Source organism: Filicampus tigris, chromosome 2 (genome assembly GCF_054856515.1).
Source record: "Filicampus tigris isolate MCC_2025a chromosome 2, RoL_Ftig_1.0, whole genome shotgun sequence".
Classification (NCBI taxonomy): domain Eukaryota; kingdom Metazoa; phylum Chordata; class Actinopteri; order Syngnathiformes; family Syngnathidae; genus Filicampus; species Filicampus tigris.
The window spans coordinates 4172583-4188869 of NC_141218.1; the positions used below are offsets into that span (position 1 = coordinate 4172583).

The window sequence follows — 16287 nt, forward strand, 5'->3', positions numbered from 1 at the left end:
CTTTTATCCGTGGCGGTTTCCAGAACATCAGTCTAGCCGCTGGGGCCGCGGTGTCGAATCAGCGGCTGCGGCCTCATGTTTGTTGGCGGACAGATTCCACACGATCACTTCTTTAACCGAGTACATCTTGACTTTTCGAGTGGCGTGAAACTGCGTGTCGAAATGATTACATATTGTTGCCGTAAATGATTTACACAGATGTGCCGAATCGGACGGTGGGAGAATTCATTTTTACATGAATCGATTGAAGGCTCACGCGCACATGCCTACACACAAGCCTGCTGTCGACTGAGGGCAAACTGCCAGATGCTCCCGTATTTCTCTGTTCTCATTCATAGTTGATGCTCCTCATTAAAAGTTGATCGCGGGAACACTTGCGCACCGACGCTCCTTCTAAGTCGTCGTCTTCTACCCTTTAGTTTGCAGCGCCCTCAGACTACATGCTGCAGGCGCAAGATCAGATTTCGGCCGCAAATTGGTTCATGGCGAAACAGAAGCCCGACGTGAGCGTGAGCGAGGTTGCCAGGTTGCTGGACGCTGCGGTGTATTACGCATCTGAACTGGACTGAAGTGTCCCCAAAAAATTAACCGTTATAAAAATTGACTAATAAAGTCTAAAATTGACTGAGCACCATACATCTGCAACGGAAAATGAAGAACCCGTATCGGATTGTGTGGCTACAACCACAGTATTACTTTGTACCGAACCACAAAAACATGGTGCGATTGTCAATAAAGAGAGGAAATGACGCTAATGACAGAGAGACTGTCACCGGGGGATATTTTGAGATGCTGATACGAAACCGCGATTGATTGGCTCGGCGACGAGAGTTCCCGCCGCCCACGCCGAGCAAACAACAACGAACCGCCTCGATAATCCCGCAGAAGGTCACGGTCGCGCACACTGCAACGTCTTTCCTATTTGACCGGTTCCCAGTGCAAATATCAGGACTCTGGCTTTCCTTCCCATGCACGCGCGTCTCTTTAACCCTTTCCCGGTGTGTTTGCTTCGCAGAGCCGCAGCTGAAGGGCATCGTCACGCGGCTGTACTGCCGACACGGGTTCTACCTTCAAATGCTGCCGGACGGCACCATGGAAGGCACAAAGGACGAAAGCAGCTCCTTCTGTAAGTGAACACGTGTTAAGACGGCGTGACGGAGACGTTCTCCACTAGTTGCAAAAAGAGGCGGGGAGATGTACTTATACACCGCCGTACTCAAGGATTTGAGAGCTGCTCGTTGGAGAACACACTCGATAGCGCACAGGATCTCAATCAAATCAATCAATGCATGAAGGCCCCCCAGGCTTGATTCTCATCCGACATACTTCCCACCACAGAGTGAGAAAGCCAACGATGCATACCGGAAACATGGCTAAAATGTTCCCGTTCGCCCTCCGAGCAAGCCGGTATTGTATTATGGGATGTCGCTGATGTGGCAACACAGCATTTTTCTGTCACAACACCGATTTGAATGGAAAACATGAAGTTAGCGCAATTGGGAGATTTACAGCGCAGCGGGAGGGGCAACGGCCCGCCTGGGTGAAATTTACATTCCAGCAATTCATTAAGACTTTTTTGGCTACGGGGCCGGTCCTTGTCCTTTTTTTTTTTTTTTTTTTTTTTTATGTGACGTAAACATTGGCAGGCTGGCATTGAGGCATGCTGAGTGGAGACTTTGTTTGCTTAAAGCGGAAGTCAACCCAAACATATTTTTTTCAAGAATATGTTCCCAGCAGGCCCACTAGTTGAAACACGGCATTCTGATTCATTTTGAGTTTGTGGAATATAAATTAAGCAGCAAAATGCACTCGTTTTTAGCCATCTCCGGGGGCGGCCATTTTGTCTTCCGTCGACTGAAAATGACATCACAGCTGCTCACAACGACCAATCACGGCTGACCTGTTTTCTGAATCTGAGCCGTGATTGGTCAGTGTGAGCAATTTATATTCCACACACTCAAAATTAATCAGAATGCCGTGTTTCAACTAGTGGGCCTGCTGGGAACATTCTTGAAAAAAATATGTTTGGGTTGACTTCCACTTTCAGGTTTGGGATTGGTCAAGAGGACCAAAAAAAAAAAAAAGCTTTTGTAAGAACAACATAGTGAGAGACCCTGAAATTGGACTTTATCATGTCTTTCACAGAAGTAACTGACTTCTGGTGTCTGATGAAGAAGCTTTGAATGGCCTTAAAAACAGGCGTTAGGGGTTCGAGTGCCACCTATGGCAAGGATTATGAATGACACCGCAAGTAGGTATGAATCGACACTCTCCAAAGATGAGACTTGAAATGGTGTCGGCTTTGTGTCGTGCCGCTGCCTGGCCATGACAAAGGCAATCCCGTCTTCGCGGGCCAAAAACATCGGGGCACCTGTCGGACTCTATTTGTCACCCACCCTCATGGCCTGCCTGGCCGGTGCAGGCGCGACATGGACAAAAAGGCCCCGAGGGACAGTAGTAGTCCACGAAGGAATCTGTAGACAGTCAACAAAGATTCGGACACGAGGCTTAACGCGCACCCAAGAGCAAGCGGCTTTCTTGAAATCAACTTCCGTGATTTATGTTCACCGCGATCGAGTGGAATACATTGATTTGATAAGAAATCCTTCCCTAACATTTGACATTCATCCAGGTCATTTCAATCTCGGTACATTGAATGGAGCGCAACGAGACTGTTTTGGTTGTCTTCGAAGACGTTTCGCCTCTCGTCTGAGCGTGCTTGATCAGTTTGTGCACACAGGTTATGAAACACAACTATTTGTTCCACAAGTGGCTGTTTGTTTCAGGCTAAATTATTGAGTCTGATGAATGATGATGTGCCAGGTTTGCGGTTTCTCAACCTTAATGTCGACGGCCGCTATCACACAGTCTGTCTTCTCTGCCCAGAACAGTGTTGCCACAGTTACCCTTCAAAAGTCACTTGTCACTTACTTTGCTGTTTTTTTTGTTTTTTTTTACTTTAAAAGTAACTTAGTTACCAATTACTTGATTTTAAAAGTAACTCAGTTAGATTACAAGTTACTTTATCCGTGACAGTCAACAGATGCCGACAACCAAATTGGAAATGCATTCTTAACAGTCACATTTAAGAATAAAGTTTCATTTTTAATTTAACAGGAAGACAAACTTTTTTTTATTTAACAGAAGTACTTATTTTTAATTTAAAAAAAACAAAAAAAAGACTCTTTATGGATCGCACTTTACATAAATGGCTACTTGTTTACAGAGCTGGGCATTTTACTAAAAATTCGCCCTCCGCCTACAGCCAGGGTAACCTTCCGCCATCCGTCTATCCGCCATTTTGTCCGGCCGGACCAAATAGTAATCGCCTATAGGCCGGTCCGACTATCGTTTTAACGGGCTTCCGTTAGCGTTTCCGACTACCAACTTTGACAAACTACCACTGGCACCCCCCCGCCCAATATATACATGGGTGCATTCCTCATGGCACCAGATTTTTTGCTTTAAACGAGAGTGTTTGCACACGGCCGCCAAGACACCAGGTTTCACTGATTGTAAAATGAGCATCATACCATAGCCGCGTTCACAATGTTTCTCCGCGGCCAATGAAGTTTTCTACTTCATTTGACCCCAAACGACTCTGTTGCAGAAGGAAAGAGGTGGGTTGACGATTGCGGGAAGACAAAAGCAGGGAAAAAGAAGAAAGAAGAGAGGAAAGCGAGATTGGGGTGATGAAAGCCATATTGACTCTCAGCGTGTAGATCAGAAAGCCACAAGGAGCGGCATCATCCTCTGACTTTTATCCTCTTTAATTAGCATCTCCCGCTGTTGGAAGGAAATGTTATTTATCTGCGTCTTTGCTCTGGAACGCGTCTCGCTCGCTCTGCCTAGCTCCCTCCGTCCCTCCACCCCCCCACCCCCCCATCGGAGTCTCTTTGTCTGACTTTCCCCCGTGCTTGATATCATTCAGCACAAGAAGAGAAATCAAAGGCTTTGGAGAACTGCGAGGAATAAGATGAGGACTGTGAGCGCGAGCGCTTGAGGAATAGCAAACGACGCTAAGTGAGACGGTGGAGCTGGTTTCTCTCATGTAATCCAACACAATGCAGTAGTGGTACAACTCAAAACAGTGCATCTCAAATCAAATTTCCCAATTGAAATGAATCGAAAGGTGATGAATCCGTTCCAGCCTCTCAAAAACACCAACAAAAATGGTTGCCATGTGTTTTTAATCAGGAAAAACAGCACTCTAGATGGTAATACCTGACTCACTGTACTTGAAGCAGGGCTGAAGTCAAGTCCACCTCTGTCGAGTCCAAGTCAAGTTCGAGTCACAAAGGTCCAAGTCAGGTTTGAGTCACAAAGGTTCGAGTCCAAGTCAAGTTTGAGACACAAAGGTCCGAGTCCAAGTCAAGTTCGAGTGACAAAGGTCCGAGTCTATGTCAAGTCAGAGTCCACAATGTCCGAGTCCAAGTCCAGATGAGATCAAGAGCAAACCTTAAGGCAGAAAAATACCATTTTCACGACCACAAAATTGAGAAATTTCATGATGCTTAAAACCTCTTTTTGTGGTACTTCTGCAAGTGTCAAACAAAATTCGACACGTATGTGTCCGAAATTATCTTCTTACAGAATCTGCAGGTTACTTCATGTTTGGTCTTTTTCATAGAGGATAACGAATATGTGCCTTTGAGCATTCTTATATAGTCTATCTGCATGTGTTGCCACCCCCCCCCATTTCAAAATAAATAAAGGTTTATAACTACTGTGATAATGTTCTTTTTGTTTGTCTATGGAGTTTCCCATTACGTGTTAGCATCAAGCTAGCCGACTTTTGTCAGTCAAATACAAGACTGTAGCTGTATTGTCACTGCAATACAGTCGGAGGTGCAGCACAATGCAATGGCAAGGTCGCACAATCCCGCCATTTGCATCGCTTAACTTTGTGTCCCGCTGCCACTGACCCCCCCCAACCAGCCCCCCGTCCTCCTCCTCCTCCTCTTCCTCCCCCCGCATCCAATCTAGCTCCACGTTCTCCTTGCTTATTTATTGTCTCTATGATCTCCAGGCCTCAAATTGACTGGCGGGATTGATTTGGCAACACGTCCCTCTCATTTCCTCTCCCCGGTGGAACGCCGAATAAAAGTAAACAAAAAAAACATTTTTTTTTTTTTTTTTTTCCCCAGAGTCAAATTGAATAAAACGGAGGAGGAGCGGATTGTCCAGGAATAGTGATGATGATGATGATGATGATGATGGATGTGATAGCAAGGCCTTATTTATTGGGGGCTGTGGAAGAAAGTCAACAATTTGTCCGTTTGGAGGCTGAAATGATGCAAAAGACGGCCGAGGGCCTAACGAAAGTCAAAGCAGCGCTTGAAAGGCAGGCAAGAGGCGACAGTACAAAGAAAGTCTGGATCCCCACATTGGATTTTTTTTTTTTTTTCTTTTTTCTAGCCATGCGCTCTCCCCTCTATTTGTCCTCCCCATTGTGACACTTGGCTCATTTGCCAGAGCGCCTCTTTGAGATGCAGAGATCGATGAGGCAAATAGAAGCAGAGCCCCTCCGGAAAGACAAGGAGGAACACGTGCGGTGGGTGAGGGGGCTCGATGTTTCAAACCCAAGCCACGCCACCGCAATGAGGCTCTTTATTTCACTTCATGGAAACGTTCGATGCGTTTCCCTTCGCGCTGCCGCAAAACACCTCCCGAGTAACTCGCACTCGCTCCCAAACTTTTCTTCTCCCCATTGTAGCCGCCATTGACTTTCTGTCTCCATCCATTATGCCGGCACAACTCTCCATTTGAAATTGATTGCAAACTTGCTAGTATTACATTTTTACATTTCCGGGGAAAAAAAATCCTTCATCCATCCATCACTTGAGAATGCACGCACGTAATTGAGGTCGATGACAAAACGCATGGTGGCGCTGCTGCTAATGATGTTCACACGTGCGCGTGGAACTCCAAGGTTGCCTTTGAACCATCCTGGTGCAAAATAACGGTGAACTCCACAAAAACAATGAGCGTTTTGCGGCTGGCGGCTTTTGGCTGCGTGTCCAGCCAACCTGAAGTTTGTCTTTTAAATCCCTCCCGATCCCATCCTCCCACTTCCTCTTGACGATGATGCATTCTTCTTTGTGTGTTTTCAACAGTGCAGTTCAACTTGATTCCTGTGGGCCTCCGCATTGTGGCGATCCAGAGCACTAAGACGGGGCTCTACGTGGCCATGAACAGCGAGGGCTACCTCTACACTTCGGTACGGACCTCTCGTGGATCAATACGTTAAAGTGAAAGTCAACCCAAGCGTATTTTTTTCTAGAAAATGTTCTATGCAGGCCCACTAGTTGAAACAAGGCATTCTGATTAAATATTGTGTTTGTGGAATAAGAGTGAATCCACCCGTTTTTAGCTATCCCCGGGGGCGGCCATTTTGTCACTTCTGTCGACTGAAAATGACATGACTCATTCATCGCTCAGGTAACGACCAATCACATCTCACCTGTTCTCTGAAGCTGATCCATGATTGGTCGTCAGCAGACTGTGATGTTATTTTCAGTTGACAGAAGTGACAAAATGGCCGCCCCCGGAGATGGCTAAAAACGGGTGGATTAACTCTTATTCTACAAACGCAATATTTATCAGAATGCCTTGTTTCAACTAGTGGGCCTGCATTGAACATATTCTTGAAAAAAATATGTTTGGGTTGACTTCCACTTTAACAAACCAGATATCACATTGAGTCTCATTCCATTGCCAAAAAGGAGTGGTCAGTCGGATGGCGCTTTTCTCTGACTGAGCTCTTTAAGTTCGCCTTTGAACGTACTCCTCTCCCAATCGACGAGTTTCGAGCTTTAAGCTGCCTCACCAGTGGCTCCGCTCAAGTTAGAGCACTGGTTCTGGTTTTTTTTTTTTCTCCCAAAGAGGAAACAATCAGCGGTAGTGATCGATTACGGCAGTGCAATTGATAAGTCAAATTTTGTGGCCGCATTCTGTACACTGTACTTTTTATTTTTTACCATAGGTGGGCATTTTACTCAATTTTGCTGGTGCGTCATTCGATAGTCTGTCATTTTTCGCGACAAATCAAATTGTAATCCTTAGTTAGTCAGTCCGTCATACATCCGTCGGTCTGTCAGTCCGTCTGTTGGTCCGTCCATCCGTCTGTCAGTCCGTCCCCCCACTCTCACCCCCCCAAAAAATGACAGATGAAAAAATGCTTAGTCTGTCAATTTTAAATGTCCCGCCATTCACCAGAAAAACGGGCGTCCGTCAGTTCATCCGTCTCACGGAATGCCCACGTCTGTTTTTTTTTTTACTATCTTCCTTTTTGCACAGTTGAGAAACACTGCTCTAGGCTTTATTCTAACAGAGAAGGTGACCCACTTCTTCTAACGCAGGGAAAGTACCCCTGCAGAAAAAGTTTGAGAAAATCCCTGCCAGATGACAGGGAAAGTCGGGTAGCCGGATGGGGGGTGGCGGGGATTTTTTGTTTCCCGTCCCGACCTTAAACAACCTGCTCGCCTCTTATTCTCTGCAAGTGTGAGCCTCCGAATGAAAGATAGAGGGCAAAGCTGCGGGAAATAAATTGAGGAGGCAGGCATTTTTTTTTTGTTCACCTTAGAGAGGCGATGTGGCTGGAAACGTGCAAGTAGCGTGGTGTCCCCCCCCCACCCCCCCACCCCAGGATGAATCCAAAAGAGCCTCAGTGAGCGCTGGCTCTGCAATGCGGGAAGAGGAGTGATCGGTCCGGGCTGCAAAAGGGTGACCATCCGAGCAGTGCAACCTCATTAAGGGAAAGGTTACGCTGCTAAAACTTGCTGTGTCCTGTTGATCAACTGGCACACTCAATATCTGAACGACTACAAGAAAGGGGAGGGACGCTGGTGTCCCAAGCAGGTCATTTTTGTGTCAAAGAAGAAAAAAATATTTCAAACACTATAAACGGATGGATTTTAAAAAATATAAAAAATGAAAAAATATGCACTTGTAAAAAAAAAGAAAAAAAGTTGTTGGGTTGAAGTTTGGTGTCAAACTAAACATAAAACAAAAGAGGATCGAATGTCGTGCGTTCAACCAAATCTCCAAACTTTGCCTTACCAAAGTCGGCTAGCTCAATGCTAACACATAATGGCAAAAGCCAAAGACAGGCTAACGAATATCATCCAGAGGACGGTATTAGCAACGGCACTTGAATAAGAAAGGTGCAGCAACACCTATAGATGGAAAATCTAACAATCCTCACAAGCATGTTTGTGATCTTCTGTGAAAAACGACTATGATTACTGCAGTTCACGAAGTTACCTACAGTAGTTGTGAAACTTGGAAATAATTGCTCTTTTGCTTGTGGTGAATTCAAGTGAACGATTAATAATACAAACGGACAATAGCAAAGGTGCATTGGCTAAGCGACAAGTAGGCAGTAAACACACATGCGAAACAAGACCACGTGTTTGGTGTCACTACTTGCAAACAGCGGGTCGATTATTTCACTTGACGTCCCTTTCCACTAGCCTCTCCAAACAAGCGCTTTAGCTTGGAGAGAAAAGCCAGCAGCTTCGTGTCAGCTGCATTGTGTTGTGGTTCATTTTTTTTCCCAGCCTGCATACCGTAAGTGCATCGCTCTCTCTCCAAGTCCACCTTAACTGCTGTCCTGGTTCTCTACTCTGGCCCTCTCTGCCATCTTGTCACGTCAACCGCAATAGCCTGCCCAACTATTTGGAGCGATATGATAATCAATCAAATTTATTTTCCATTGCTAGTTGGAACTAGTGCTGGACCTTTATTCGAACTGAAATTGACATCGCTAGTATGTGGTCGAATGCCATTTGCAAAATTTTGTGACGTTTGTGTAGTGGACCCTTAAAAGACTGCAAGTGTAAATACAGTTAACAACTGTACTTGAGCTAGAAAAATAAACTGTCGTTCATATTTTATTGAAGCGTAAGCCCGACCTATAAAAACAAAACGTTAATGTATAGTAAATCTGATATTGATTTTTGTAATGTAGATTAATTCATCACTTCTGTGGAAAAAGAAAATGGGAGGATGACCTTGAAAAAATGATCGCATATTAAATCGCAATCGCAATATTGAGGGGGGAAAAAAAAATGTATTTTTCAAAATCGTTCAGCCCAAGCTGCAAAACAATAAAAAAAAAAAAAACGGATCATTCAAAACCAGAGGGTTCTTGCTCCGACACGACCAAATAACCTGTGTTAGCAAAAAATAAATAAATAAATCGCACTGAGCTGAGGACATGGTGGCCCATTTTATTAAACGTGGGGTGTGGAAAAGCCTCCTGGGAAGAGACAAGAGGGAAATGATGTGTGGCTGCTGCTCATGTGTGTGTGTGTGTGGGGGGGGGGGGGGGGGGGGGGTCATAGTGTGTTAAACTGTACGATAAAGACACACACACACACACCTAACCAAACACACACATTTTCTCCCCTGGTCAATTTGGCTTCCCACCACATGCCCTCAGCAAAGCCACATGTGCAGTCAGGTTCAACACAGAAAGGCAGGAAGACATAATTGGGACGGACCTGTATCGGGGCCTCCGCCATCCTCCCACAGGGGGAAACCTGTTAAAACGAAACCAAAAAAAAACTCCAAACTCTGAAAACAATGAACACAGCTTTGGCCCTTGAGACATAAAATTGAGAATGGCAATGCAGAAAGAGGCTAGAAGCACAGATCGACGCTAAACAATTCATATATATATATATACACTGCAAACAAACAAGTTGAGTGAACTCAAAATTTCAAGGCAACAAATATATATATATATATATATATATATATATATATATATATATATATATATATATATATATATATATATATATATTTATGAGCATCACCTCCTCCTCTCTGACCTTCCTCCTCATCCCTGCCATCAAATCACAAACTGCAAGTCTCTTTTTCCTTTGAGTCAGCAGACTTGTTTTTCCACTTGCTCTCCTTCCTTTCACATGTACTCTCTTCAAGAAGAAACCCTAATGTCAGGGGTTTGGGGGGGAAAATGACTGAGAGCTGGCTGGCTGGCAGGTACCCCACTCGGGTTGCCATCCCGTCCGTCCTCCAGGTCCAACACCTTCATCAAGACTATGCGAGTAAAAATGTTGAGAAGCTCACGAGGGAGTCGACAGTCAGAGCAAAAAATAAATTCAATTTTGTATTAAGCAAATGAACAGAGCCACGTCACAATCCCCCCCCCCCACCACCGCCACCACAGAGACCCCCACTAGGCACACAGTCTCATCTCTAATATTTCTCCTCTCAAACGACGGACACATGTAACCTACAGGAAGGGGATGAGAGGCGATGTGATGGATGTAGGAAAGGTGGCGAGGGGAAGAAAGCGGAGCAATATTTCGAGTTCCCTTTGGAAAAGCCCCAAATGCTCGTCGAGGTTCTGGTAGTCAAGGTGAGAAGCAGAGGACGTCCCCGCTTTGCTTCTTGGCCACCGTGCACCTCTCCAGCTGTTCTCATTACTCCCTGTCATGCGTATAAGGGCTTCAAATAACACACAAAAAAATGTTTTCTACTATTCCCAATACATATTTTTGGAATAACCAACCTGGCACAAGATTTGCCCATTCCGTTCTAAAGAGTTAATCAGGATGACACGACACACACTAGCGTGCACGTAGCGTGCCTTATCGACGCCGGGAAATACGTTCGTCCTCTTGAACCTGGTCAATAGACATCTGCGACTTCCAAGTTACTTACATTTTCTCGTGTCCAATCAAAGAGTAATCCGGGTTTTTTTTCCTCGCCTAATGCTTATTGACTTTTCGCAGAGGTCTTACATTGAATCCATTTCCCGGCAGAGCGCACGGGAGGCCTCACAGTAAATTCTTTTGTCTGCCCTTCTTTTCGCAAGTGAGCAACGGCACGACAAAGGCGGTTGACTCACGAGCGGAGTTGCGTCACGACGTGTGCCTTCCCAAACAGGTGCAACTCGAAGGGAAGCTTCAGCGAACACCTGCGTGCTTTGCTGCAGAAAAAAAAGCTACACAGAAACAAGCCTGGGCTGTGTGACGGCGGTGTGGGAGATGGCTGCGTGTTTAGAGCACCCCCTACTGAAAAGTTGTGGGAGTGCAGCAGGTTCTGGTTGTCTTTATTTAGTTGGGGCTACGCTCAAGGTGACGAGGGGTGACCAAGAGACCTTTGACATGATGAGATCGGCGTGACGGCTCATCAGAGTAAAAGCTCGGCAGACAGATGCACGTCTGTCCCCCGTGTGCGTGCCCCGTGAATAATGCAGCAACCTAAATGAGTGCGTTGTCACACAAAGTAGCACAGCTGACGGCACCCTGGTGTGGGGGAGTGGCTGAGTGGACTGTGATGAACCTCTACTTCTGTTTGCTAGTCTAATGCCCAGTTGTTAGCAAACGTGGATGGGCGTTTTTTTTGTTGTTTTTTTAATTGTCTGGAGGTGGCTATCCCCGCCAAAGCTTCGGGAAAAGTTCCAGGATCAGACGGCGATCTGAAGGAATGCGAGTGAGGAAGAGAGAAAAGAGAGAGAGCAAAGTCCTTATTCAGGCCTTTTCTGCTCACCCGTCACATCAAGGCTCCAAATCAATCCTGCAAATTGGTTTGTTCCCTGACAAGGTTACAACATGACAGAGGGATGTGGGGGGGGGTTGGTATGGCAGGAACGAGGAAAGGCGGAATGTGGCATGGAGAGGGAAAACGTGGGAGCTGCCGGAGGAGGGTGAGTTAAGGGGGGTTTGCGCCGGATGTCCCGCTGTTGACGTATTGTCGGATGCGAGCGTGTAAATGTGTGTTTGTCTACCGAAGGCCGAAAACGGGGTCGCTGGACCATCCAGGGCAAGGGAGGGGTGTTCAGCCCATCAGCCCATTGTTGTTTGTTACAGGTAAAGCGCGGTATAAATAATGGCATCCCGGCATCGTGATCCCGGTCTAGTAAGCCCTGTCATGATGAAATGTGGGCTCCATTTGCCCACGTTCCCATATCCCAAATGTCTTATTCTTCTCCTTTCCCCTTTGCATGTGTGTGTCTTCCAGGAACACTTCACGCCAGAGTGCAAGTTCAAAGAGTGCGTGTTCGAGAACTACTACGTCACCTACTCGTCCATCCTGTACAGACAGACGCAGTCGGGCCGGGCCTGGTACATCGGCATCAACCGGGACGGCCAGGTCATGAAGGGAAACCGCGTCAAGAAGACGAAGGGCGCCGCACATTTTCTACCCAAGCTCATTGAAGGTAAATCGACATCACAAAGCTCTAGACATAGAGTCGCGCATTTGGTTTCGGACTAATCTACTGCTAATATAATAATAATAATAATAATAATAATAATAATAATATCATCACTAACACGTCGTAATTCTAGAAATCATATACAAAAGCGGAACAAGATTTGCTCCATCCAACCAATCAGAGAACGTCAAAATACTGATCTTATTGAAAAAACAGTCCCCTTGCTAATATAGTTTAAGTTAACTTACATGGGCATCAAGGTCATTAAAGTTAATGAACACAAAAAAAGTTAAACTAAATTTGAAAAAATATTTTTGCTAACAAAATAAAGTGAAAAAAAGAGTGCTTTAAAAAAAAAAAAAGCGAAAGCCAACTGCAACTTAAATTCATAAAACTCACTAAAACTAACTATAGCCAAAACGTCCTTGGTTTTAGTCTTCATTTATAAATTTCATACATGAGTGTTTGTGGTTTATTTTAAATGTTTTTATTTTGGTATGACTTTACGGCCGCACAGAAGAAACGAGGTTGAACAGTTGTTTGGGAATTGGGGTTTACTTGACTTTAATTACACAATGCTTAGTAACCTTCTTTTGTGTGTGTGTTTTTTATTTATTATTATTATTATTTTTTTTTTATGAATTGTTGTATTTCTTCCTCCCTAAATACAGTGGCCATGTACAGGGAACCGTCCCTGCATGATGTCGCCGAGCAGAGCCCGCCTAGGAAAACGCCCAAGACCTCCAGTGACTCGCCTGTGCACCAGAATGGCAAGAAAGACCCTCAAAGCAAAACCAAAACCTCATCGTCCTAGCGCTGTGAGAAAAGTGGGCGGGATGGGGGGGGACCCCTGGAGGACGCCTAAACAGGGTTGGACATCGAAGATAACATCCTCCCCCGTCTACCTTCACGTCCGAACCTCTACGTGACTACCATTTGGGAAGCAATAACTCTAACAAGAGGTGTGGCCTTCTTGCCATCAGCGCTGTGGATTTTTATTTTTTCCAGTCGGTCCAGCAGCCGAGCAAAAAGTCTTCCTGGCATTTACCTTAACGGGTGCAACGATGGAATGCTGTTTTGATTTGATTGGTTCCATCAACATCTTCCATGCATGTCAGCAACTTTTTAAGAAACCCTGTGTGTGTGGGGGGGTTGTGGGTGTGTGCGTGGGTGTGCACGCTATCTTCCATTTACCAATGGTGTGATTTGATTAGTTTGTAACTTGTACTCAATTTTTCACTCTTTGTTCATGATGTTGATCACAATGTGTCCACTATCCCAAAAAACAGACAGACAAAATGAATATCACCCTAAATAATGGCCATCAATCCACTAATAGTGAGAAAATACAATCATACCAATAATGATGTTGCTCTTTACACAAGTAAATATCTTCTCACTTTTAAGCAAGGGAGGACCGATAAAGACAGTAGACGTGCAATTAAATTAAGCCATTATTGTTACATTTGTTCCAAGGCGGCAATTGTTGAAACACCACTTTCACACCCGGCGGAAGCGCTTAGGACCTTAATTAAATCGCTAAATAGACCTTCAGGTTGCCATGTTTGACCAATCATCCCCTATGGATCACTAAGTCCATTAAATGTTTGACTATTCTTCACAAAGTAATTACACAAATGTTTAATTAAACGCCGCCGCTGCTCGAACCGAATTAAGACTATGGGCAGATACCGCTTGGGTGGAGGTGTGGAAGATTTAACTGTGAAACAGGACAAAAATAATCTTTGCTAACTATGTCATTCTAAGGGCTGGGACATTTCTATGTTGCAATATTTTAATTTTTTTATTTTTGGGGGGAGAAAAATTGTTTCCAGGGTTAAATCAAGAGGCAAGAAGCTGCAAAAGGCTGATGGCGGCGGTTGAGTTTTGAAATGGAGTATGTATCACTTTAATAATGTATCACAGAAAGCATGAATGGATTTGGGGGTTCAAAAGGCAGAGGATGAGGTGGAATATTTGAGGGAGGTTGCATTGTGGGTGTTGTAGCTAAAACATGACCTCTTGATTTTGATGCCAAAAATAGAATACAGTAGTGCCTTGAGATGCGAGTCACCCGACGTACGACCTACTTGTCAGATTCTTAAATAAAACAAAAAAAAAGCCTTCACACTGTTTAATGCCACTCCCAGTTGAAGTATACTGTCAAATTAAAACATAAAGGGAATTACACACTTACCCAAAACAACACAATGTAGCCATGAGTCTGCTAGCTTAAGGCTAATGCTAACATAGGCAATGATTAGCATCTATGTGGTTAAAGGAATGGACAGACATACTGTATTCTTTCTCCTCTGCAAAGAACTACATGAACCCCACTTGTGCCCTCAACAGGACACACCCACATTGCAATATGATTGGCTGCTGAATCCAGGCAGGAAAGTCACACGCAAATGGGCGTTTATACTGCCCCCTTGTGGCCAGGTTGGATAAAAGGCATTGCCATTCATTACAATTGGCAACGATGATTGGCGATTTCACCGGACGAATTCAACTTGTATCTCAAGGCACCGCGGTTTAACGAGTACAGCACACAGGGTTTGCGTATCTGCCTTTACGTGGTGCATCGAGACGGGGATCGTCTTTGCACGCTGCCAAATACGGACGCGGGTTAAACGCTAGAATTAAAGAGCACTGTGCTCTCCTCCCTGGGGAGTCCCTCGCCTCCTCTAGACTGCAGTGAGGGTCATCCCAGGCTGAGAGAGAGGGGCTTCCACATCCCAAACATTTCAACTGTATGCGATATATATGGACACTGTTTGGAGTACGTCATGTGTGTGCGAGAGTCAGTGCAGGGAGAATCAATGAGTGCGACTCACTGGGAGAAGAAGAAAAAAAAAAAAAAGCAATAAACACCATTAAGAAGGCGCAGCCACCACCATGTCTGGGTCGGGGGGAGCAGGAGGGTTGGGGGGGGGATTAATATTGATATTGCAAGCTCACGTGTATAGGCTTTGATTTGTATGTGCCCTTGCGCGCGCGTGTGTGCGTGTGCGTTACTTTGCGGTGGAGTCCCTTCGCCACATCTGCAATGCAGCAGAAAACACACCAAAAAAAAAAAAAAAAAAAAGAGTTAGTGGTTGGCGAGGGAGGGGGAGCTCTGACAAAAGAGTGACACTGTCCTTTTTCTTCTTCGACTTGCAGCCCCCACACGCCGCCGTCTTATTATCATGATGAGAATTACGATGACGATGATTGCAACCCAATATCGAGTGAAAAGCGGAGATTGTGACCGTTGGCCGTACTGCATTGCACTCTGCCGGCTTCCACACTTAACATAGCGTGACCTTTACAGCCAGACGTTTCCACACGCGCGCACACACACCGTGAATTTCTTCGCCCAAAGCAAATGCGGCACAAAATCCGCGCCTCCAATCGGGCCGTTCAGTCGAAAAATCGCCAGCCTGCGAGGCGTCTCCCTCTGCCCAGGACAAGCGCAGAATAACTGGCCGGCCTCTCCGTCACGGGATTTTGACCGCACGCCGCCGCTCACACCGCTGTCTACCTTTGTAATGTCTCACAGAAGGATTGATTTCGGTTGCTGTTCTTTGTACTACATGGACCCTTCCATCAAATCATTGTCTTCCAAATTTGATTGGCTTGAGTCTTCCAGCTGTCAAAGCTACAATGACACTATTTTTGTATACAGAGGGGCAAGGAAATATATACCCAGGTGACAGCGACGCAACTGTTGGGTGTGTTGAGGATTTCCAAAGTCACCAAGACGTGATGACAAGCTTGCATGCGCCAAATCATTTACTGGACACCGAGGAACTTTGCCCCCTATTTATCTTGAAGCCCCTAATGGCCTCCCTCAACCCGCCGCTAACCCCTCCAAATCGTCACCCTGCATTTGCAATATGATATGCATTTATTTCTATGATAACTTACACGAAGTCAAAGATCTCATTGAATAAAACAAACTAATATATTTGTATGATTCTAACGCTGGTGGTCAGAGTGTTTTTTTTTTTTTTTTACTGATAGAAGTGGAACAAGGGAATTGAAGATTCAGATCGCCAGCCCCCCCCCCCTCAAAAAAAAAAAAGAAGGTGGCGTAGGACTTCTTAATTGAA

At 45.2% G+C, this 16287-nt stretch overlaps 1 protein-coding gene across 1 annotated transcript in view; it reads left to right on the plus strand.

The window, feature by feature from the left end:
- Positions 1-15068, plus strand: part of fgf11a (fibroblast growth factor 11a) — a 34827-nt gene extending 19759 nt beyond the window's left edge. Inside the window, exons 2-5 of the mRNA XM_086024062.1 lie at positions 1016-1126; positions 6117-6220; positions 11998-12196; positions 12865-15068. Of these exons, the coding sequence (XP_085880188.1) occupies positions 1016-1126; positions 6117-6220; positions 11998-12196; positions 12865-13007 (557 nt within the window). The 3' untranslated portion in view covers positions 13008-15068. The remainder of the gene's footprint in view (positions 1-1015; positions 1127-6116; positions 6221-11997; positions 12197-12864) is intronic.
- The last annotated feature ends 1219 nt before the right edge of the window (positions 15069-16287 follow it).